The 25,532-nt window shown below is 50.5% G+C and overlaps 1 protein-coding gene across 1 annotated transcript in view; it reads left to right on the forward strand.

The window, feature by feature from the left end:
• The window catches only part of Dkk3 (dickkopf WNT signaling pathway inhibitor 3), a 45,012-nt gene that overhangs the window by 17,593 nt on the left and 1,887 nt on the right, over positions 1-25,532 (forward strand). The window contains exons 4-6 of the mRNA XM_023563265.2: positions 23,003-23,095; positions 24,075-24,219; positions 25,000-25,156. Coding sequence (XP_023419033.1) covers positions 23,003-23,095; positions 24,075-24,219; positions 25,000-25,156 — 395 coding nt within the window. The remainder of the gene's footprint in view (positions 1-23,002; positions 23,096-24,074; positions 24,220-24,999; positions 25,157-25,532) is intronic.

Genomic DNA, 25,532 nt, shown 5'->3' on the forward strand with positions numbered 1-25,532 from the left:
GATATGCAATTCAGGCTGAACTTCAGCTCACTTTGTAGTGCAGGCTGGTCTCAGACTCACAGTGATTCTCCTGCCTCAGCCTTCCTAGTGCTGGGATTATAGGTGTGCATCACCTCGCCTGGTTTGAATGTGTAATTTCTAAGGCATAATTTGGGCAGAGCATGGTGGGGTTGTGGTGCAGGGTCAGATAGTCAGGGAAGACTTTGTTGGGAGACAGTTCTTCTCCCAGGCTTTTGCTCATTTTGTTCCAGACAGTCTTCAGTAGTGTGTGTGCAGCCAAGGTCTTGGGAGACAGAGAGACTCCTCTCCATCTGTAGCAGAGGGCAGGTGGGCCTGCAGTCCACTGGAAAAGGTTTGGGTTCTCTAAGCCACAGATTCCTTGGGTGTGATACAAACCCACTGCACAGGTGGCATCTCCTGGGCCACCCCACAGGCTTGTGTGAGACTTGAGGAGCAGGAGGAGCTGGTGTACAGAGAATCTCGTGCTTCTTTCCTACTGTTGAAATAAAGTCCTCTGTCTGACCCAGGAGTCTCCCGTTCTCTGCTAGCGCTGCAAACTGGGCAGACTCACTTGGCCCTTTGCAAGTGGGGAATTCCCTGACCCTTCACATTTCTTGATAGGCTTCCTGGAAGAGGCAGCTGCTAAGTTGCATTTTCAGTGGTGTCTAGGAATTCTCAGTTGTGGTGGGGAAAAAACCTTCCTCACTCAGAGTCAAGGAGGCCTGTGGAAATAAAAGCATGTTTGGGGAATATTAACCAGTGTAGGGTGCCAGATCCAGATGTGTGTCTGGGGAGCAGCAGCTGAAGCCTGGAGAGGACAGGACTTGGATGAGGAAGGGCTTGAAAAAGCTCAAGCAAAAAGTTAGGTACGTGCTGGGCTGGGACTGCGTCCTACATCTGCAGTGCTTTTCTGTGGAACAAACTGCCACATCAGCCCCAGAGGAAACAGGCAGGAAAATGTGGCCTGAATGGCAGAGACGTCACCGGGGACAGGGCTTTGCCTAATCTCCCTGGAGCCTGAGGCTTAGTCCCCTTTGGGCTTTGAGCCCATGCCCTGCAAAAAGCCTGGCTTCAGGCCTGGAAATCTGCAAACTTTTACTTAGAAATGGAGTGTTCTCCTTTTGCTCCATGCCAGTGGTCAGGCCGTTAAGTGACAGTGATTGGACTTGAAATCTCATTAGACTGAACGCATCAGTTGCAGAACAAGCAGGTTTCTGAGTAGCCTGAGCGTGGCAGGAGCCGCACAGTTACTCCAAGCAGGTATGTGGCTGTCACCTCCAGACCAGCCTGGATAACGTCCACCCAGGGTCTTCGGCTTCTGGTTGTGAGGGCTCTGTGCTATACCCTGCCTTTCTTTGCCCATGGCATCATTCTAAAAAATTCCATTTTCTTTTGCTTTGAAAATAAAATCAAGGGCCAAGACATTCCCTAGTACTCCCATTTTTAGGCAAGGGACTCAGAAAGTGACTAGATTTGCCAGTCTCTTTCCAAATTTACCTACTTCTCATTTTCAGGTAATGGCCTTGGTAACAACCTACACCACCCAATCATGCTGTGATGTGATGATAATTAGTGTTACTAATTGGTAAAAGGAATACCTAACAATGATAGCAAAAGCTCTTATGCTAGGTCTCCGGCATCCTCTACAATAATCCATGTGACAGCCTTTTGAGGAGGACATCCCCTGACCCCATTTTACAGATGGATTGACTGAGGCTCAGAGAAACTGCATAGTAAGTTAGCGGTTGATAGAGCAGGTACTAAAAGAAAAAAATAATGCCACACCCTGAGGTCTTACTGACTCCCAAACTTCCAAAACCCAGGTTCTTAATGGAACATTTTAAAAACTTGGGCTCATGTATGCATATGAATGTACATATAATAAAATTTATCACAGTAAGTGTACTGTTGAGTACATTTGCACTGTCATGCAGTCAGTCTCCCCAATTCTTTTGGTTTTGTAAAATGTGAACTGTGTACCATTCAGTGACAACTTCCTCTACCCTTCTCCTTCCAGCCTCTGACACCCAATATTTTACTTTGTGTCTCTGAATCTGATGACTCTAGATACCTCACATACGAATCATGCAGTACAGAGATACCTTGGTTGTTGAACTAAATTTGTTCCAAATTTGTGTTCGAACAACAAAAAGTTCAATAACTGAACACATATTTCCCGTAAGAAGTAATGGAAAACCAGATAATAGGTTCAGAGGCCCAGAAATTAGAATTATAGATTGTTTTATCCAGGGCTTTAGCAAGTTGCACAGTGATTGCTTTCTTTAACTCTATCATGGTTCTGACTGTTTTCCTTTTAGCTTTGTTTCTTGTATCACAGACTTTCTTTGGAGCCATGGTTATAATATTTTACACAAATAAAGCGCACTCAAAAAAAGCACGAGAACGTGCTCTAACGCCCAAACACAAGCACTGTATGTTGTCGGGGCGAGTGTCACCGCTTTGTGTCTGCAGCAGGACGTGGCCTGTCACTCACCGTCAGCCTTTACAGTTCTTTCAAGTTGGGTTTGTGGTTCGACTGTGGAGCACAGTTACAAGCTCTGAACATCGAGCAGACTTTTTCTGCACTTTGCTGTTTGAGTAGTGGAAGGTTTGTGTTTGAAGTCATTTGACAAATGAGGTATCGCTGTATTTGTGTTTTTGTGCCTGGTGCTTTTCACTTAGTATGGTGTCCTCAGGATTCATCCTGCGGTGGCACATGTCACAGTCTTGTTCCTTTGTAAGACTGAAATGCAAATATCACATCTGTTTATCCATCTGTCAATTGATAGACGACTGAGCTATTTCCACATCTTGGCTGCTTTAGTTAATGCCACTGTGAACATCGGTGTCCAAACACCTCTGCAAGATCCTATTTTCAGTTCTTTCCGATCTGTGCACTTCTTTCCGAGAAGTGGAATTTCCAGGTCATCAGGTCGTTGGGTTCTGGGTTTGTTCAGGCAGCACCGTACTGTTTGCCATGGCGGCTGCTTTATTTTAGCTCCTCCTCATAATGTAGGACTTCCTACCTCTCACTTTTCGTGTCTGTCGGCACTAGGAGATGCAGGGCCTAGTTGGAGCCAAAGGCTCAACTAAACATTCCTGGTCTCTGCAATCCTTGGAGAAAGCAGTGCCTTCCTGACACTGCTTGCAGCAGTTGTGGGCAGCGTGACAGTCCTCGGGGACTGTGACGCATACATCACCGAGCCTAGGTTCCCTCCCCATGAGCCACACCTCTCATCAGAGTGGTAAAAACCCAGGTCTGGGTGTACCCAGGCCCAGGCTGCTTCAAGAGATTCATCCCCAGGATCCAAAGACATGCCTCTCCTGGCCATATAGGGAGGGACGGCCTTTTACCCTGTCCCCTAGCCCCATGATCTCCTGAAAGAATCTCCCAAGACTCAGTGCCACCCCTGTCTCCATCTGGGACCCCAGACCCCTGTGCTCGAGGGAATTTTGTGTGGCGTTGTGATTCTTACCATGGCTTCCTGGAGGGGAACAGGGGGCAGTGCCAGCAGAAGTCTTGGCCAGGGTCAGATACAGGGGAAGGGAGGTGGGTCAGGACGAAGTTGGGGGACACATTTAATGCTCTCAGGGAATTTGCAGCCATGCCCCAAATCTGACAAGCTCAGCTAGTCTCTCCAATTAAACAAGAAACTTCTAGCCTGCTCACATCCCAGCAGGCTCTGAAAGGGACAGTGACGGATGGAGGACAGACCTTCTTAATGTTTGCTCAGACCTCAGGGTTCTGTCTAAACCCTACTGTTGGCTTCATTTTTTTCACCTCCATCTCCTGGAAAACAGAGAACATTTGGGGCATTTCAGAAGAGCTCAGCCCTGCACTGTCACAGGTCAGAATCAGCTCCCGGCTCCCTGGGCAGCTCGCTTCCTCTGAGTGTGGGCCTGCTCTGTGAAGGGGATGCCCTGTGTGTCTGAAAGGGTGTTTCAGAAGGAGGCACTGTGTGGGAACTATCTATCTAAGAGGCACTAGAGAATGTATTTTCTGAGTTAATTTCCTGGACCTCTTGGGCTATGAAGCACAGCCTGCTGATATGAGAATAAAAAAACATAAAAAGATGTTTATTTTGTTATCAGGTTGCCCTTACTTTGACTACAGTAATTAAGAAAGCTTCCGACAGGTGACAGTGGTCAAGAACAGCCTCACCAGAGATAGAGCAGTATTTCACAGGGTCATGGAATTATGTATGGTAGAATTCAGAAGGTCTCTGAGACCCCTTAGGCCGAGAATGAATACACGTACCTACACTGCCATCCGCCATCTCCAGGCCATGGCAGACATTGCTAATCGATTGCTTTATGAGCCCAGACAGAGCCTCAGCCATAGAGGCAGCACAGCACCGTAAGCAACTGCTGCCACCAGCTGGAAAAGGCCTGTGCTTGAAACACATTTCCCACCCCTGTTCTGGGCCAAACTTCCCATTTTACAGATCAGAAAACAGACAAGGTGGTATCTAATGTGTCTCCAGATATGCAATGATCAGAGCTGGAACCTCAGCTTTTAATGGACTGTGGAAGCAGGGTCATGGGGCCTCTGTGTTGTCACAGCACCCAGGTTAGTGGCACTGCTGTGGAAGCTGGTGAAGGGCGATGGGAGCAGGTTTTCTCAGGTCCCAGAGAAGAGATCGGAAGTTCATAAAATAACAAAGAAGTTTTCTGTAATACTGCGAGCTCCAGAAAGGTTAGGACTTGGCTATCCGATGTCGCACAACCCCTTGGGATCCCAGGAAGGGACAGAAGAGGACAGTGAGGATCTCTCTCTCTCTCCTGTGTTCTTGCCATGGATAAGGATCAGACTTGCTGCAGTACAGAGGAACATTCTCAGCTGCCACCAAGCTGCACTTGAAGTGGGTGGCATTTGTCCCTGTCTGAAGACACGTTTCAGTGATACAATGTGGAAGAGGCCCAAACTTTTCACAGTCTTGAAAATCCTGGCCTCTCAGCAGAGGAAGTGGGTACAAGAGGCAGCGAGCAGGATGGAAGACATGGTTCCCGGTTCCTGGCACACACAGATGCTCAGAGGGTAAGCATTCTCACCCTTTGCGAAGCACGGGGGCGCCCGGGGAGCTGCTCTGCCTGAGGCAGCGCTGATCTGGTCTCTGGCCTTTGACTTGGCCTTCCTGCTGCGTGATGCACGCTGTCCATGGGGAAGGAGATCCCCAGAGACGTGCTTGGGAGAGACAGGAGTCTGGAGGCAGTGGAAAAAGCAGAGCTGCTGGGTGGGACCTCGCACGAGTGGAGCTGAGCCTGAGTCTACCTGCCTTTGCCCAACTTGGCCCCACACATCCCGGCCTGGGCTCTAGTCCTTTTCCACCTTTGCTTCTCTTGAGGAGGTGAGGCCTCCTGCTGCAGGCCAGCTCCCTTTCCTTCCTCTCAAGGCATCTCCTGCCTCCCTTCTGCTCTTTGGCCAGTTCCACAGCTGTGCAGAGCAAGGATCCAAGCTGTGACGTTCAGGAGGTTGGAGATCACCTGACATGGCCACTAGAATCTTGTTGCTCCCTAGAGCAGACATCTGCAGCCTACGGAGAACTCTAAGCCGAACCTCTTGGATGGGTGAGGAAGACGGGAAAGGTGATCTCCAGCCTTGGTTTCCTGGTTGGTGCTCTTGAGCCCCTATGTCTAGGGACTGAGTCCAGAGTATGGGTATCCAACATTTTGTCTTGCCTGGGCCATGTTCAGTGGAAGAATTGCCTTGGGTGGTGTATTAGTAACCTTTCCGTTGCTGGGACAAAACACCCAACACACACAATTCAGGCAGAAAGGTTTGTTTGACTTGGAGGTTTCCATCTGTGGTTGGCTCCCAGGCGGGAGCATCACGATGAAGGATGTGATGGAGGAAAGCTGCTCACCTCACAGCAGCCAGGAAGCAAAGCAAAAGGGAAAAAAAGAGGCAGGGGGAAAGGGGCAGGGACCAGAGGACACACACCCATGAGCCACCCAGGTATCTAGAAGTAAGCTTTACTGAAGTTCTAGGCATCTCTGAAACCAGTCAAGGTGACAAGATTAATCATCACGCCACATATGAAGTATAATGTATAGTTAATGTACATCAGCAACAAAACTTCCTTTTTAATATGTATTGCTGTTACGTGAGAGATAGACAAGACAGAGGGAGCATTCTGCAGGCTGGACTTGCCTGGAGAGGGGACGGATCTGAGAATCTGGACTGTGAAGACGATCACTTTCTTCCCAAGGCAAGGCTAAAACAGTTTTAAGGGTTAGTCAAATGTCACTCCTGACTCATATAAAAAGAGTAAACAGGAAACCAGCTGAGTAACTGGAGGAGGCCTACCCATTGCCATGGTGGGGAGCTGGAAAGGTGAGTGCAGGAGACCGAGCAGCAAGAGCCGCTCACTGGAGCGCCGCTGGCGCTGTGTAACTGCTGAGTGACATGAGCAGCCACCTGCATCCCCGCTTTGCTCCTGTCCCCGAACAGATGAAGGGTTGTGCAGCCATGTGGACAACTCCAGGCCTAGGCAGAAGTCAGTAAATGCGGGTATCGCTGCTAGGCTTCCTCCCGCTGAGCGCTGCATTGAAAGGAAGGTGACCTCAGGAGGACCCACATGTGGAGTGTTTGGAGCAGGGAGACACTCAGCTACAGCTGCCCCAGGAGGCCCTGACTGAGCACCGGCCCAGGTCTCCCCTCATCCCTGAGGATGTGTAGGCCCAGGACACCGCTGCCACCCATGGCAGTGGCTCTGCTGCCTCCTGGGACTGAGTGGTGTTTGCCTGGGCAGATACAGGGCTGGGTAACTCAGATTGTGGGTGTGAGTGCTTCAGAGCGGCTGAGCCTGCAGACTGGAGACGCATTGGGCACAGATGTGAACCAGCTGCTGTTTCCCACCCTGCATCAGGACGAGTGATGAGAGCACCCTGAGAGGCCCAGGGTGTGGATGAGAGGCCGGGGTCAAGCAGGTGCAACCCTCGGACCAGTGCCATGCAGAGGTCCACTGGGGATATTCTGGCTGTCACATCCGGAGCTGACTCCTAGGAGAGCTAGCGTGGTACCACAGACCGACCTTCTTCCCTGGAAGCTCCATCGTGCCTGGAGGAAGGCTGGTCACAATTACCTGGATGTGACTCCTCCCATATCTTCTTCTAGGAGGTTTCTTCACATCCCTAAGACACTGTGGTCAAGAAGCACTCTGACTCTTTAGACGTGTGATGGCCTCTGAGAGCCCATGTCACTCCTCAGATGTGGCTACTGAGATGTGATTGCTCAGAATTTTTATCCTGAGAGAAAGGATGAAAACCCTCACCATGGACTCCAGACTTGAGAAGTTCAAGGCTGGTCGGAAGGTGCTCTAGCAGCTGCTCCAGTCATGCACCCATCACTGGGGCCCGAGACCCTGTGAAACTCACTGGGGTTCACAGGAGCTCAAGCCCCACCTGGCTCCTGCATGGGGATGGGAGTGGCTCAGCCAAGGAAACCAGCGTTTTCACAGGTTTGCCTTGGAGAGTGACCAGGAAGGGTGAGGAGGTGAAAAGTTTATGAAGTCAACAGCCAAGCCATAAAGTGACCTAGTGGAGGAGTATGGAGGTGGACCTCTGCACTTTGATGGCTGCCTGAGATTGCTAGGGGCACAAAATGGTCATGTTCTAGCTGCTTCTAGGTAGCCTGCCTGCAGGACATGCTAGACCCAGTCTCCACCCTCAGAGCACCGAGCAGGAGCTGGCAAGCAGAGGGTGAGGTGAGACACGCGGTGTTCTGTTCCCTATCAGCCTGCACTCGGTGGGCCGAACAGCTGTCTGTTATGCTCCAGGATTCCAACAGGTACTGCAGGTGACTTTTTTCTGATCCTTTGTGTCTGGGAGCTCACACCTGAGGCCAGGGGTGATGCTCAGCTATGGCGGGACTCTCCTAATGGCTCTTTTCATGTGGACTTCTGCTACTGCCTCTAGGATCACTGCCAGGACCACGACCTTGCCACAAAGCCTGGATTTGCTCACAATATAGTGAGTTGGTCCGGAGGGCAGAGTTAGAGAGCCAGAGGCAGGGAGCCAGGTAGAAGCTGGCTTCGGAAGCCATGCAGGTTCCTTCCTCTACATGCAGTTCATTAAGAATGAGTCACGGGTGACCTGGAGCCCTTGTGTCCCCTGAGATGGGATGGGAAGATACGTATACTGTTACCTCCTGCTTTCTGATTCTAGAAACAATCACAGAATCCAAAGAGGCTCTATGTGCTCTCAGTGAAGAAGAGACTGGCGGTTCTAGTGAAGGTCCAGGGCTTTAAGGATGGAGTCACATCCTGCTCTGCCTTGGATTCCCATTGGGAAGCCAGGGAAAGCATCAAGCCAGAGGAGTTATTTGTGCTGCTTCTTGAAGATGAACCAGCAGATAAGGGATTCAAGAAGCATGGGCTGGCCAGACATGGTGGCTCACACTTGTAATCCAAGCACTTGGGAGGCTGAGGTAGGAGGATCGTTGCAAATTTGAGACCAGCTTGGGCTACAAAGTGAGCTCAAGGCCAGTCTGAACTGCATAGCCAGACCCTGTCTCAAAAAGACAAAAAAAAAAGCATGGGCTAAAATCTGTACTTTTTGATGTCAGAAAGTTGGCCTGGATATGGGTTGGGAACTGATGCTACAAAATTCCATAGACTTCCGGGAGAACATGGCAGACAGATAACAGCAACTACCGGAGGCTCTCTGAAAAACTAGGCTCAGAAGCCAGGTATGGTGCGGACTAAAGAGACATAAGCAGGTGGAGTTATGTCCTGCTGACTCAGGAATGAACTCGGCTGAGAAAAACCAACTTGGAATGCAGTCCTGGTGCTAAAACAGGAACAGAAAAGTCTCGCTGCTGAGGCTGGACCCTGCGCCATTGGAAGCCGCGATTTGGGTTTCCCGCCGCGCGGTGGCTGGCTGCCTCTACATCAGCTCGGCAAGGAGAGAGACGCGCGGAAACTCTGAGAACGGGAGTCTGCGAACGGAGTCGAAAACAGGACGGGCAGGGAGGCATGTTCTGACTTGTGGCGAGGTGAGTGAGAGAAACTGACACTCCACCACAGTTTGACTCCAGCGGACTTTCTGGGCCCGAGCAGTCCTGCGGGAACAGGGCGCGGTGGTGACTCCAGCGACACATTCCCCTCTCGGGCGGGATTGGTGAAAAGTGCCTGGCCTGCGTGACGCTGCCGGCGGACCCCGTAGGCTGGCCCAGCCCAGATCCCAGAGCCTGACGGAGGCCGGGAGGGGCGGGCCCCCGCGTAGGCTGCCTGGTGCGCAGCGGTGAGTGGGAACACCTAACCGGTGCAATTCGATCAGGCTGTGGCTGACAGGGAGAGAAGCTGGGCCTCTCATATAAGCTTGCATATATAAGGAACAGAGAATATGGGAAGAGGCAGCAACAAGAAAGGCTCCTCGGCCCCCAATTCTGAGAAACAGGCAATAGCGGACACCGCACCAATACACATAAAGCACCATATAGAGAGCCTCATAGACCAATTCAGGAATGAAGTTATCAATGACCTGAAGCTAGAAGTATGCAAAATAGTTAGAGAAATGCTAAGCACCACCCAAGAAAAAACAGATGGTGGAATGGAAGAACAGAAAAAGAGGGGAGAATTGTTTGATGGAGAAAACAGGGAAAGCATAGAATACGTGAAGCAGGTTCAAAGAGACTACCAGGAAACTAAGAAGTCTATCGAAGACTGGCATAACAGCTTGAAAGAAACTAAGGACAGACTATCTGAACTGGAGGGCAGAATTGTAATATGGGAGAATGAAATGAAAAACTTCTTAAAAATAACAAAGAAACAAACAGCAATAATACAAAGACAAGAAGATGATAAGAGGATCCATAACTTAAGGATTAAGAACATAAAAGAAGAAGTAGGGACACAAACAAATGAACTACAAAAGCTACTCACAGAAATAATCCAGGAGAATTTTCCTAATTTAGCAAAAGGTAAAGATACTCAGATGTATGAGGCATACAGGACCCCAGCTACCTACAACCCAAACAGAGCAACACCCAGGCATATAATAATAAAAATTCCAGAAATTCAATACAAGAACAGAATATTAAAAGCTGTCAGAGACAAGAAACAGACCACTTACAAGGGAGCACCCATCAGAATTACAGCAGATTTCTCTGCACAAACCATCAAATCACGAAGAGCGTGGGGGGAAATAATTCAAGCTTTGAAAGATAATAATCTCCAGCCAAGATTGAGATATCCTGCACAACTGTCCCTGGAAATTGATGGAAAAACAAGGTGCTTCCAGGATAAAGAGGAACTGGGGGAATTTGCAACCACCAATTCAACTCTACAGAGAGTATTGCAGGATATTCTAAAAAAAGAAAAATACAAAGAATCCAGAAATAGTGGAGGCCACAACTAATGGAGCAGAGAACAAAGTGAAGAAGACAAACTGACAGCTACTGACAGAATAAGAGCTCAACAGAAATGAGACAGAGAAGATTGGATGATAGGAAAAGCTATTTTGGAGAAAATGACATCTTAATAGGTAATACTGATTTAGTATCATCTTGTTGTGAAGTCTCATCTAGCTTTTGTCCTTCTGTCTCCAATGGTCTAAATAGGTTGTATCTTACTGGATTTTATTATGTACGATAGTATAAGCAAAAACTTTTAAAGATAAGGAGATTATACGGAAACCATTATTCATTTTCTATTAGTCGATTCTAAATACTCTGTAATGCTGTCATTCTCTTAAATGGTTTTATATTGTTTTGATATACTTAATGCTACAGTATACGAAGTTGTACTCAAGGATTTCAAGGAAAGAGACAATATGGTAACTACTTTTAGGTCAGGATTATCTGGTGGTGAAACACTATTCTGCTTAAATGGTTATGTTTTGATCTGTGCTGTTTCATTGTTATGCCCTCTTTTATCTCAATCTCCACTCCATTATTTACTTTTTTAATACTTTTTAAAAAAATTTTTATCCTTTTAATTAAAGGAAAAAAATAGCAGGATATATTATAGTAACCCACTTTGACTTTCCATTACCTCGATTTAAAGCCCTGTATTACTCTCACCATCTGGTTTTTAACTGATGTTCCCCTATTCTGTTTTGCTGGATAGTATCAGGTTTGAAAATTTAGGCATCAGCTGTGAAGATAATGAGATTCATTATAACGCCCATTCTCGTTGACTTTTATCTACTTTTGAAGACCTACAATGTCTCCAATGGTTTGGTTTTGTCGGTTTTGTTCTTTACTGTTTTGTTCAATTGTATTATAACTAAGGATATAGGCAATTCTATTAGAGATAGCAGGAGGCATTATGGTAACCATTGTTGATCACCTTGTATTATGTTTTTACATTATCTATTATGTCCATCCTTTTGACTTGACCGATTCTGTTCTGTTATGTCACATTTGGTTTTACTCTCTTCCAAAAAAGCAATAAGAACCGTGGGAGCAATGAAACCCAAAATGTGTAATAGTCATTGTACAAAAGAGAGGAAAAGAAAGTGCTCTAAACTATATAACTGCATGTATATTTAAGTGTATAAGATAGAATATGATATCACAGAGTTTTATTGGATCATTGAACAGAACTGTTTGCAGTATCATTGATGGAATGTCCACTTTACAAGCTTTAATTTTGTGACTTGAACAATTATTTCTAAGATGACAATATGTAATCCATTAACTAGTGATTTCCTACTGTTCATTTTTTTTCTGCAAATCTGTATAACTTGTACCCTTTCTCTGCTTTTTTTTCTTTTCTCCTAAAAAAAAAAAAAAAAAAAAATTCCATAGACTACACAAAGTTTGGACTCCAGGTTAGAGGGGGTAGAGGAGGTAGAAAGACATACTCAGGATGAAGGTTTACTGGTGCTCACAGCGGTGGTGAATTCTCTACAGTTCAGGACTCTTGAGCCCTAAAGCATTCTCAGCCTTTTTTCTGACTAAATTCAGACCTCGCTAGTATGGAACAGGACAGCAGAGGTGAGGAGCATGTCTTTCAGGCACAGAAGTATTCAAACCCTCTCCAGGATGTCCTCCACCTAGGGTCAAGGTCCTGAGGAAAGAGGGTCTTGGTTGGTTGTCTGGAGCTCATTAAGTAAGTGAGAGTGAAGGGTAAGGGGGACCAGAAGTGTTGAAGGACCCTTCATGGGATCCAGGAGCTCCCAGGTGCAATCAGGCAGTCAGCTCCCCAGTGACAGAACTCCAGGTCCCTGTAAATCCAGGGCATGTTTTGTTGTCCATCCCTTGTCACATCATCTTATTATGCCACTATCAGAGATGCAGGCAGACGGTTCCCAGGGCCTGGAGGGCGGGCTGTCTCCTCCAATTTTTCAGATTGAATTAGCCCAGCCCTCAGCCTTTTGAGGGCCCCTCATGGCACAGTTTTGAGAACAATTATGATCAGAGATGTGCATAATCAGATTTGTGTTTTAGGGCAATAACTATGTTGTGGCACTGAGCCCGGTGGCTGGAGAGCAGGTCTTTATTTCCACACACGGTGCTGAGACTAAGGTGTGACCTGGGACATGTGTGGGAGCCACAAAGCCCTCCACTGCCTGCAAACAAACCCCGTGCTTAGGTCTGAGCCTGGGAAAACCCCGGGTTGCAAGAGCCCCCTGAGCAGAGCGGAGGGGAAAAGTTGGAAGAAGCCTTATTTCTCTCTAGCAGGCAGCGCCTTTCCCAGGGACCCAGGTTCCTATCCCACTCCTGGGAACCTGATAAGAACATGCTCTCTGCTCACTGTTGGAAGCATTTCTCCTGCTTCACTGTGAGGCTTGAGACCCACCTGAATTCGGGGTTCCATGCTGCGCAGGAGGTCCAAGGCATGTATAGCCTGCAGCCTGCAGCCTGCAGCACCCATGGCCGAGGGTTCTGAGAAGAAGAGCTGTAACTAAGGGAGCCCCCTGGTGAGGCCCTGCCCAGCCTCTGCTGCTTTATTGAATGCATCAGGGAAGGCAGGGCTTCTGTGGGTGGGAGCACAGCAGAGGTGGGTGCACCCCCCAGTGGATGGGGGATGACGGAGCCAGCCGAGGCCTGGGGTCCTCCCTTTCCTTGGGGATTGTCAGCTTTCTGGTGCTGCAAAAATAGATTTAAAACGAGGAAAGGTTTATTTTGGCTCATGATTTCAGAGCTTCAGTCCAAGGAGGCTGGCACTTTTGTTTTGGGGGTTATGGGAAGAATATCATGGTAGGGCTAGAGTAAAACAGCTCAAATGCTTGGTGCTAAACTGCCACATGCCCTTCCAGGCTGCACCCACAGTGACCTCACTTCCTGCCACTAAGCACCGTCTCCCACGGTTCTGCCACCTCCCAACAGCATCACAGGCTGGTGACCATGCCTGTAGTATGGGGGCCTTTGGAGCATTCTAGATCAAAGCTGGTGGAGTGCTCTTCACTTTCCCTGCTTTTGCCCACAGGGAAAGGCTTGTGGGTTGAGAGTCTGGCTGGGAAGACGCCTTTGTCCTGGGGCATCTGGCTGGCCTCTCACTGCTGTTTGATCAAGTGCTAAGGTCCCAGTTCCACCTGTCTCTTGCTGTCTGACTTTGGACAGGTTACTCAACTTTTCTGTGCCTCTGTTTTGTCATCTGTAAGACAGAAAGGAATAATCTGTGGCTGGGTGGATTGTATCCCTGTAATCAGTCCAGCATCAGTGGGCAGTTTTAAAGGTGACGGACTAAATGCTCAGGATGCGCATGCTCTAGCATGTGGGAGGCATGAGACTATGATTGTTTTCTTACAGTCATAGTTATCATGCAGCATCAGAGGATATTTCTGTAAGAACAGCAGCTGCACCTGCAATAGAACACTGATGTCCAGGCCAAAATTGGGTGTAGAGGAGCAGGGTACCCCTCTTCTACCTCCTTCTGAAGGATGACGGAGCTTATGTATATTGCTGAGGGTCTCCAAGGTCTGGCATGGTCTTCCCTAAAGTGCTTGTGGGCTGCCTTTGTGGCTTTGAGGCCACCGTCTCTCTTCCTGTGGCCCCACGCCTTTCCCCCTTGTCATCCTGCATGAGTCCCACTCTGCCCCCCTTCCAAGAAATATAACTGTGAAGCTTTCCATCTTAGATTAGCAGGTAGATGAGCAGGTATGCAATGCTAAAATGATTTTTCGTATAAGTCTGCCCCACACAAATATTGGGGTATCTTATACTAAAATTCAGAATTCAAATTTTGCCAGGTGTCTTACCTTTTTATTTGGTAAATGCAGTGATCTTACTTTGAGACCCCTGATGGAGGACCCTGCAGCACAGAAGAAGGAAACACTGGAGCAGGGAGGGCTGAGGCCTTCTTCCTGCGGGAGACTGGAAGTGCTTCCGGTGGCTGCTGTAACTTAGTCCCTCTGTTTGGCCTGGAGTTCTGCCAGTGTCCTAGCCTTCAGCACGTGGAAGGCCAACTGTGTACGAGGTGTGGCTGGAAGCAGAGAGCCAGGCCACCTTGTGTCTTTGGAATGGCAGCTGGGACTGTGGCAAACCAGACCAGAAAAGCGCTGAGGGACCTGGCCAGGAGGGCTGTCCCCGTCGCTCCAGCCAGGCAGGGTGACGGGCACATGGCTGATTAGACTCAGGCCTGTGAAGAAGTTTCCTTTGGAAGGCAGTCTGGATATGCATTCTCCAGAGGAGGCACAGACGCTCCGGCACAAGGAATGTGCTAGAAAGAGAATGGGGTTGGTGCTGTGGCCAGGCAGCGGAAAAGGTCTGTGGAAGAGGCAGCAGACTGTTCTGTGCAACCCCTTTCTGGACCTAAGACCTGATGTGCGAAGGTCGCCCCACGCTGATAGGCAAGAGCCCTGGGTCTGGGGCTGTGTTATACTGCGGGCAAGGGCAGTGTAGGTGGAGGGAGAGCTTCTGGCACAGAAGGTTTGGGAGTGAGGCATACTCCATACCTCAGTGTGCAGAGCCCAGCTGGGACTGAGGGAGCCTCCCCTTCCCTGAGCATCCTCAGGTAACCCAGGCTTTTGCAGATGCTGGCATTTTAGGATAATCATAGCTGGCCCAGATTTTTCCACAGGGCTGTCTCTGCCAGAGCCTTTGGCGAGTTTGCTGCAGCCCTGAGCTGGCAGAGAGTTTCCAGGGCCATGTCCAGGAAAGACTGGAGGCACTGTTGTGTTTGAGACACGTGAGCACTTTACAGGCTCCTGTGACTAGCCTTGTCTGCAAATCAGAAAAGGACTCCCAAGAATAGGGAAAGTCCCAAGAGTAGAGGAGAGGTCCTGTGCTTCCCTTCCTAACCTTCCAGTCACCTGACACCAGAGCTGGCCTGGTGGACCCTGTCCTTCCACAGTGGGCAAGGCAGGCAGCCCCTCCCTGAGAGCCCAGAGCTCCCCAGAGCTCACACTGTGACCCTACAATCTGCCCTTAGCTCCACACAGCCCTAGCTCATGGTCACTTGTAGCCTTGCCACTTACCCATGACTTACAAGCAACTTTATCTCATTTCCTCAGTTTCCTTGTCTGTACAATGGGGCTCCTTTTGCTCACCTTGGAAGATAAGACGGTGTGAAGATGAGCTACAGGTGAAGAATAGGGCCTCCATCCCCAGAACTGAGTTGTGTTGATGTTTTCCCTTTTTCTTTTTGGTACCAGGGATCAAACACTACTAGCGCTTGCCAGGCAGGTGCTGTGCTGTTGAGCTATATCCCCAGCCCTCTGTGTTGATATGTTCATTCCCTCTGCCCCCTTGCTTACCCTCCTTGGTGAGCTGGCTGGTCCTGGGCCCTCCTGCAGCTCTGTGCATCTGTCCTCCCCTCTTTTCTTCACCCTGTAACAGTGGGCTCTAGAGAAGCAGGAGGTTGCATTGTGATGAGGAGAGCCCCCTATCAAGCCTGATGATTCTGGGCTTTTCAGTGGAAGAGAAATATTCATCCTAGGATGTGATCAGTGGCCTGAACTGAAGCTGTGCAGGTTGCTGGGTCCTCCTTGGGGCTGCCCTCAAGGTCCCACCTGCCCCAGTTCAGTCCTGCAGGGAGAGATGTGCTCTAGGAGCTAAGTGACTTGGGGAAATGTGCACAAATCTACATGTCCGGAAACCGAATAGGTCCTCATTTTGCAGATAAGGAAATCAAGGAACAGAGAAGCTCTGTAATTTGCCAAGGAGCATCCAGTCAACCCGTATTTGAACCCAGGCATGGGCCTGAGAGCCCAAGTTTCACCTCTAGTACATTGCACCAGGCTTGAGTGTGGCAAGGGCACCATCACAGCCTGAAGGAGAACACATGGGGACAGTGAAGGACAGAGGTGCCCAGACATGTGATGTCACACTGCAAGCTCCACTCCCAGCAGGCCCCCAGTCCTGGCAGAACTGGGACCTTGGTCCTTCCACCTGACACCCCAGCTTCTTTCTCATCCTTGGAGCATTTATGGCCCAGCATAACTGCAGGGGCCAAGGAACAGCTGACCCCAAACAGTGCTTCCAGCCAAGCCCCAAGCAGCAGAGCGTGTGGTGGCGAAGCCGAGGGCTCCCTGATGGACTCTGATTTCTGCCAGGTCCCCATATCCTTCAGGATGTGCTTGTGTCTCTCTACTGCCCCCCCCCCCCCGGTCACCTGGCGGCAGGAAGATTCAGGACAAAGATGTGGGAGCGGAGCTCCTGTAGAGGGCAGGGGCATGGTGAGTGCCACTGTGAGCCAGGACCATTCCTTCTGAGGGTCAGGGGGTCAGGACGCGCTCCAAGCCTCTCTCCTTGGCTTGTAGATGGTGTCTTCTCCCCTCTCTCTCAGCTTTCCCTCTAGCGATGGTGACTTGGGCTCTGAGGCAGATTCCTTGTCTGCAAGCAAAGGCTGACCACACCAAACACGCAGGCCTTGGAAACCCCGCTGCCACGTCACCCCACAGCTTTTTGCTTCTGTTTCCTGGGAGCCTCTTCCCGCTCCACTGATAAACTCTGAAATAGAAAATCAAAGAGGCAGAACAGCTCTTTGCCACTTGCCACTATTTCAGGGTGCAGTAAGTCCCGGGCAGTTTCACTATTACAGAATGCTGTCGAAGCCCGGGGAAGTTTCCACACCAGCGTTCCTGTCTGATCTCATGCCATGTTCCCAGGCCACTTCCTACAGACTTCTGGGCTTTTTAAATACAGCTTCCTTCTTGCGACAACAAAGAAACCATGCTCTAATGGCTCACGTCCCGTGACCACCTTCTAAGGGTGCCAGAACTCAGGGTGGGAAAGGGGAGCAGGGACAGACAGGGAGTGGCAGTGTCTGCAGAGGAGCCCTGACACTCACGCGGCTGGCTTTTGTCATTCAGCCATAGGGACACTGCGGCCTACATGCCCAAGGGATGTGACTTTGGCCTGTGCCTGGGGATGAGAGGTGCAGACAAGCCCTGCTAAGCTGCAACTGAACAGGACCCTGTTTGACCCAGAGAGAACAAAAGGACGAATCGACTCCCCAGGAAGAGATGGGGAGAGCTGGGCTTTAGCATGCCCAGTGTTACCTATGACAAGGTGGGTAACTCTGGGCAAATCCTTCGTCTGGAGCCTCAGTTTTCACACCTGTGAGATGGGGGTAATAACCATGCCGAGAGGATTAGAGAGACTTGTGCTGGTTAGTGGCCACTCCTGGCCCTGTGGAGCCAGTCCTTGTGTTGGGATGCAGTAAGTGGCTGTTTGGGCCCTGGTTTGAGCACCTAGTCATGGTGATCAGCATGGTGTCTCATCCCTCCTCCTGGGCAGCCTTCAGTGTAGGCTGTGTGGCTTGTGGAATCCCCCCTGCACTCCTGGGCCGAAGACAGAGGGGGCCCTAAGACACAGGGGCCCTGTAAGGTACTCGCCCCTCAAAAGTCAGGGAACCAAACCAAGAACCTCTGTGGTTTCACATGGCCAAGATAACAAGACTCATGCACCTAGGGTCTCAGCTGCTCAGCCAGCCCGGGCCCTGTTGGGTACTGAGACCCTATTGTATACTGACCCCAATGTGCCTTGAGCATAGCTAACAGAAGCTGGAATTATTGAAAATGGTAAAAACCTGGCTGTCTCCCTTCTGTACCAGCCCATGCCCTTCCCTCCCACCTGTTCATTTCTGCTGACCTCTTCCTTAGAGTAGTGACACAGAATGAGGGGACCCCTCCCTCCCGCTGAGGGATCCTCAGAAGACACCTAGTATGAACAGTCTTAGTGCAGGGAGAGCTGTAGGGCCATAGAGCTGTAGCGTAGGGTCTTCCTCTAATGAGAGACCGCTCTGCCCCAGGACTTTCTTCATAGGCCACTGCCCACCTGCTTGATATCCTTGGGTGTCAGTCCCCACGTGGACAGGGACAGAGATGCAGACTTACTGGGAGCATCAAGTCCCTGCTGCTTTAGGCCCGCCTTTCTGCTGACAAGCTGGGTCCTGGCCAGGATGTGTGGGGGAAGGAAGCAGGCTTTCAAGTTGTGAGGGTGTGCGTGCCTGGCTCTGTGTTGCCATGGCTACCAGACACCCCGAATTCACTCCACACCGTAATTCCTGCTGTCCTCTTTACTTTTTAACAGAAGTCAAATCTGCACCCCAAGGTGCAACAGCTCTTAACCAAAATTCAAAGTTCCGGGGCTGGGGGTTTAGCTCAGCGGCATAAGCACCTGCCTTGCAAGCAGGTGGTTGTGAGTTCGATCCCCGGTACCGATAAAAATGAAAAAAAGACAATAAAACAAAATTCAAAGTTCAGGCATCTGGGAGTTCCAAGGGTTCTAGTATGACGCGTCTTCTGAAGGATTTCTGGGGTCTGCTGGGAATGATGCTGCCCGGTCACACCAGGCAAGCTGGAAGGCTGTGTCAAAACAGACACTGAGCTTTCTCAGGGGCTGTCATGTAGAATTAATGGGCTGGAGGTCTTGGGGGTTCCCAAGCCCTGTCAGCCAAAGAAAGCAGCAGTGGTAGTGTACTTAGATTTTCAGAGGTCTTTGGCAAGCTTCTGTGACCCCAACTTTCCCTTTCTTTGAAAAGATGGAATTGCTTTGCTGTGGCTTGGCAGGGTTTGGACAGTTTGTCACACACAGGAGCTCATGGGGAGAGGAAACGGCTCCTGGTCATGCACGTGTACTTTTCTTGATGGAGAATTGTGAACAGCAGAGTCTCTCATGGGGATGGGTGCCACGTTCAGCGTGGTTCTTAAAATTCCAGAGGGAGGACTTTGGAGGCTGAATTGAGGTCAGGCAGAGCCCTCTTCTGATGGGAGAAAGTGTCTTTACTTATACAATCCATATAAGAGACTTTTCACAGAGAATTTAAGGAGAGGGTAAGATCTAGAGCAAGAATAGCTCCTCATCTTCAACAAAGTATCATGCCTTGGTGGTTACCTGGGAACAAGAGAGAAGTTGTTTCTGTTATCTCAGGGGAAGGCCAGGTCACCTTGGGCATCAGCTCCCTGAGCTCTGTACGCTTCTCTTGGGGCCCTGCCAAACTCTTTTGAGAAGAGGTGACCTTGTTCTAGATTCCCGAGGTTCAGATAGCTTTGCTCCCAACAGATGGGCGCAGGAATGATCCTGGCTCATGTCCTGTTAAATGTAAGATCTGGAGGAAGAAGCCTGTAGGGAAAATTGTGAATCAATAGGACTTCTGGGGAATGGGAAGCCCAGTCATTGCTAAGGATTGACCATGTGTACACTGTGTGTCCATTGTGTGCCTGGACACAGTCTCATGTGTGGTGTTGTTGTGCTTTTAAAACATGGGATTATAATTCTGGCATAGGTTTGCTTTGCTCACTGGTACATTATGGAAATCATTATGCAAAGAAGCACTTTCTTGTCTTTGAGACGTTTCTCCACACAGTGTCTGTGTGATAATCAATTCCCTCTCATTGGCTATTTCTGTTAGTTTTGGATTACAAATAATATAACAGTGTAACCTTAAGCATCTTCATATTCAAATATGTGCACTTAGGACAAGTGTTTCTAAGGGTAGCCACCTGAAAGGAAAATTGCTGTGTCAAAGAGGGTATGCCTTAAGCTTTTGACCCATGTTCTTCCTGTAATGAGCCTGCAAAAGAGTGTGGTCCAAGGCACCTGGCAGTGCCCATTTCCTCAGACCCCTACCCACACTGGACATTGGTTTCCTACTGATGTGGTAACAAATTACCGCAACCCTAGTGGTTTAAGATTTATCATCCTGGGCTGGAGATTTAGCTCAGCACCATAAGCGCTTGCCTGGCAAGCATGAGGTCATGAGTTCAATCCCCAGTACCAAAAAAAAAAAAAAAAAAAAAAAAAAGATTTATCATCCTATGTTTCTAGAAGTCAGAAATCTAACTCAAGTTTCACTGGGCTAAATCACAGTGCGGACAGGGCTGCATTCCATTCGGGAGGCACAGAGGAGAATCTGCTCCTTGGCCCTCATTCCCTTTATCTACAAACCCAGCGATAACCAGTGGAGCCTTTGTGGCATCTCACACAAGGCTATTCCGACTCTGACTCTTTTCCGATCTCCCTTTCCATTTTTAAACCCCTGGTGTTTACACGAAGCACAGTGGATAGATAACCCAGGATAGACTTCCAGTCCTCGGGTCAGCTGAGTAGCAGCCTAATTCTGTTTTTCCCCTTTGAGGTAACAGTGCAGGCTCCTGGGTGGCTGTGGCTATTTTAGAAAGGAGACATAATTTTGCAGAACAACAAAGATTAGCTGTCTACATTTTTTCTATTCTGAGTGAAAAAGTGACATTCTCCTCTTTTAAGCTGCATTTTCTTGACTGCTGGGGAAGCTGAACATCTTTTCCTATGTCTTGAAGAAGCAAAACATCCTCGTAACTGTCATTATTTGTACCCTTTGTTTCCTTTTCTGCCAGGTTGCCTTTTTGCCTTTTCTGTTCCCAATCAAATTATGAATTCCTCAAGATCACGTAGTCCATTTTGTGTCCCTCTCAGAGCCTCAAAATGCATAAGGATTCAGAGAAAGCATCCAGGGCCCGTTGGTCTTTCCTCCCTTCCTAGTGTCACCCTTTCCACTCTGCTGTCACTGGGAGGAATGTCAGGAAGCTTCTGGGTGAGCTGCTGGGCTGAACCTGATACGGGAAGGTGTGGTTGGCTGAGACAGGAGTGTCTCGTGATTTCCATTTGGAGCTCTCTACCTGCTGGTTTCTTACTAGATCCAACCAATCTCACACTGAGAAAAGGTTTTTTAAAGCTGCTTTATCCGGAGGTGTATGTGTGTGTGAGGTGCTGTAAGTAATCTACGGACGATTTCAAGTATGCAGGAGGATGGGCTTCTCTTGCTGTGGTGGGGTCCTGGTCTAACAGACCAAGTGTCCAGACCCCGGCTGAGCTCTTAACCCTCAGAACCGGTTTTCTGACCAGGAAACACAGTAATAGCGATTCCTCCTGTTTTAGGGTGGCTGAGAAGGCAGTGGGAGTCATCAGCTCCATCTCCAGCACCTCGTGCTATAGGTCTCAAAAGCAGGCAGAGCTGCAAGGAGGGGACTGGCAGAAGCTGCCGGGCTAAAATGAATGGATTAGGGCTGGGGATTTAGCTCAGCGGCATAAGTGCCTGCCTTGCAAGCAGGCAGTCATGAGTTCAATCCCTGGTACCGATTAAGATAAAAAAATAAATAAAATGAATGGGACTGTGGAGGGGCAGGCACAGAAAACTAATTTTAGGTCATTTTAGGGCATCAGGCAGTGTGATCTCTCTTGGCGTTTGAGAAATCCTAGTAAGAGTTAAATCGCTCCTCTATTAACATGGGGGTCCGTCGGGAGGGTGGGGTATGGTGGGTTAGGGTTAGGATTAGGATTAGGGTTTGGGTTGATTTGCATGTGCCCAGAGGTGCAGGCATCTTTATCAGCCTCCTTACTGTGTCCTGTGGGGCTGAGTGGAGGTGGCATCCAGTGGCACTGAAGGGCTTCTTGTCTGCCTGAGCTCTGCTTGGTGAGCAGCCCATACACCGAGGCCTGCCACAGTGCTCAGTCTGCCATTTAGCAGCCTGCAACTGCCGTGAGCCAGGCTTCCATGCACTCAGATCCTGCAGGCTTAGCTGGGGCCCCTAGACCAATGATAGTGATAGAACCTCTGCCCCTAGTCAGGGCCTCTGCTGAGCCCCAGCCTGCTTCCTAGCTCCTAGAAATCCTACCCATACCCACTGGGCTGTGGCCTCAGCTCCCATGGCAGGATATAGGGGGATCAGCCCTGGGCCCTTAGGTTCAGGCCTGGCCACCCATCCTGGCTTTTATGATTACAGCTCCATACCTGCTTCAGGATGGAGAGCACTCCAAGACAGAGTGGAGGCAGGTCCCCCTGTCTGCCAACACTCTTCTAGATGATTTGCTGGGACCCCAGAATTCCAAGCTTCAGGAGGACCTTCCTTACTTCTGCCTGTGCATCTGGAGCCCCGAGTTTTCTCCATTCAAGAGCTGCTGCTGGAAAGTGTCCCTCCACTCTCACCGGCTGTATCCCCCCAGCTTCTATCTTCCAGTTGGCCGCGTAGGGGAGGCTGCCACTAGTGGAGGTCGCATGTGAGAGCAGGAATGTCAAGCCTGGCACAGTGCCTGCCCTGCGAAGGGACCCATGATGGTTGTTGTCCTCCTTTTCCTGCCCCAAAGCTGCCCTTTCCCAGGCCTGAGCCTAAGAGGAACTTTGACTCTGGAACAGGCACATAGTTGCCTTCCTTCCTCCATGGAGTGGAGCTGGCAACCCCGGGGCAAAGCCCTGGGCTGGCTTGAAGCTGGCAGCCGCCTTTGTGTCTCTGCTGAGGCTCCAGTCCACCATGAAGGGCTCCCCAAGGGCACAGCTGCAGCCTGGAGGACGGATGGCCAGCAGCACAGCCTCTGTCAGGCCCAGCTCCCAGCCCTCCCTGGAATTCATTAGCACTTATTAAACCCATCTGCTCCATGAGCAAGACCAGCCCTGAGTCTCCAGACCCAGCCAGGGATGTGGGGGGAGATGGCACATAGGCAGTGATTGTGTGACATGGATGTGGGGTCCTCAAGGCTGCAGGGAACTTGTGAGGGCAAATGCTGAGACCAGCCAGGTGGACCAGTTAAGAGTGGCTGAGGTCTTGGACATTTGAGTGTCCTGAGCCTTCCAGGGCACTGTAGGTCTGCTGCCCTGCATTTCGCTGATGGAGCTGCCCTTCCTGCCTCCCCCAGGAGTGCATCATTGATGAGGACTGCGGCCCCTCCAGATACTGCCAGTTCTCCAGTTTCCAGTACACCTGCCAGCCGTGTCGGGATGAGCAGACGGTGAGGATGCCCAAGGGTCTCTAGGGCTGCAGACAAGGCTCGAGGGGATGTGGGGAGACAAGGCTGGGATAGCCTTGCAGAGTTGGGTTCTCGGCTGACTCCTGGAGTGAGCAGGAAGTCATCCCAGACTGGAGTCACAGAAGCCAGCTGGGGCCTGCTGCCACCTCTGCCTCCTGGATGGCCAAGGAGGGAGGTTGGGAGGGGAGAGGAGGAGGCCCTACACCTGTCTCTGTCCCTTCCATGCCATCCTTTCCTAGAGATACAGAGTAGCACATCTCCCGCCTCAGGCAGGGCAGAGGACAGCTCTCCTCCAGGGTCTGCAGCTTCCCCCAGGTCTTTCTGCCAGTCTGCTCAGTAAGAGGCAGAATGAGGGCGCAGGAAGAGATGGGAGCTTTGCTGATGACATTTCACTGAGAAGCACGAGGCCAGTGCAAAGGGCCGCTTCTCCATCCTCATGACAGACACTGGGAACAAAGTCATGCGTTCTCAGACTTTTTGTCATTTTGCCTTATTACAACAACACAACCTGATAAGTTTAAAAAATAAAGGGCATCTTGTTACCCAGCTTGGCTAGATCCGTGGTGAAGCAGCTGCTATTGTACCTGCCAGTCCACCCTACATCACCACAGCTGTGGAGATCCCACACCATGCCCTCTGTGGCAGCAGCTCTCAGCACCCACTGCCTTCCAGTCCAGGGCTTTCGTGGTGAGGGCTGACCTACTATGTCACTGGAATCACATAGCTTCCTGCACAGATGGCCTTGAGCCCTCCCTTCCTGGCCAGGGCGCTGATGGTGAGAGGAACTCATCGATACCCAGCTATCCTTTGCAAAATCTTGAGCTTCGTCAGTCTGATACCTAGGCACTCCAAGTGGCATTTCCCGGTGTTTTGACCCTTGCATCTGCACTGCACACTCATCTTGACCCCCTTGACTTTCCCTAAGCACCCCAGATTCTCTTGTTTCTTCCTGCCTCTGCAGGTCTGCACACGGGACCGTGAGTGCTACAAAGACCAGCTATGCGTCTGGGGTCACTGCACCAAAAAGGCCACCAGAGGTGGCAATGGGACCATCTGTGACAACCAGAGGGATTGCCAGCCGGGGCTGTGCTGCGCCTTCCAGAGAGGTGGGTGAGCTTTCCTCTGGGTGGAGGGGAAGCCATGGAAAGCCTTGCCTAGCACAGCAGGCCATCCAGGCCTGTTTACTCTGAAAGCTCTCCGCGTGTGTTCTCGGCCCCATAGTCAGGCCCAGAGTGGGGAGACCGTGTTGTTATGCTTTCCCTGTTGATGCCTGGCTGAAATAAATCCAGGCATGAGCCCAGGGGATTACATCTCCCCCTCCCTGTCCCATTCACCCCATCCTCTCAGTGCATCCCCCTCCTGTTCCCAGCTTCCACCCTCTCTGCCTCCCCAGGTGAGTTCTGCATACACCCACTCTACCCCCAGCATTGTGTCCCCAAAGCTCTCAGCCACCTCCCAGTTCCCCCTAAACCTCTCCTCCCCACTCCGCCCAGTGCCTGCAGCTGCAGTGTTCCTGAAGCCTTTCCTGGGAGTGCTGCTCTGGCGTGCCCATAGCTCCCATAGCTCTCCTGCAGCCACCCACCTCCTTGCCCTCCGGCCCCTTCTCTATTTAGCCCAGCTTTTCCCTCAGGGCCTTCCTGGCTCAGGCTTTTTTGTCAGTGCAGAGCCTTGGTCTCAAACCTCCGGTCCACTCTTAATCTCTCCAAGCTTTGTGGCTCTCTGAACCCAACTCTCCTCTTCCAGACGTCCCTGACTGCTCCAGGGCTCTCTAGTCATCCCCTCCTGAGCTCAGACCACCATCCACTTCCTCAAACCTATCTTCATTTGAGGGTGGAGGAGGTGCACCCCTATTGTTGCCCCTCTGTGGTAATTCTCGGTGGTTCCAGGCCTGCTGTTCCCTGTGTGTACCCCGCTGCCCGTGGAGGGTGAGCTCTGCCATGACCCTGCCAGCCGGCTGCTGGGCCTCATCACCTGGGAGCTGGAGCCCGAGGGGGCTTTGGACCGGTGCCCGTGTGCCAGTGGCCTCCTCTGCCAGCCCCACAGGTGAGTCACCTCTGCTTCCTGCAGGGGTGAGGGGAGGTAATGTGCCATGGGCAGCAGGGGTGGGGTAGGTGGGGTTCAGGGCAGGAGCTGGGGGTGCTGTGGACCCAGTTGAGGGTTGGTTCGCTTGGAGGTAGCCTTGGGCCATCCAGAGGGGAGGGTCCTGGTGGTGTCAGGCATTTAGTGGGTTCAGATTTGGGGCTCATATAAATGGCAGTGGCAGCTTCCCGGGAGGATGCCCCATGGAGAGGGCATAGAGGGAGAAGAGCCGAAGGCTGAGGAGGCACTCAGGCCATGGTGATGGGTAAGAATAGAAGGCACTGGCAGAAGCAGAGGGGTGGTTAGGAGTGCCTCCCCAAGGTGGAGGGCGCTGGGATGT

This window comes from Cavia porcellus, unplaced genomic scaffold, assembly GCF_034190915.1.
Source record: "Cavia porcellus strain 051 isolate PalLab524CR breed Dunkin Hartley unplaced genomic scaffold, mCavPor4.1 scaffold_6, whole genome shotgun sequence".
In the NCBI taxonomy this organism is placed as follows: Eukaryota; Metazoa; Chordata; class Mammalia; order Rodentia; family Caviidae; genus Cavia; species Cavia porcellus.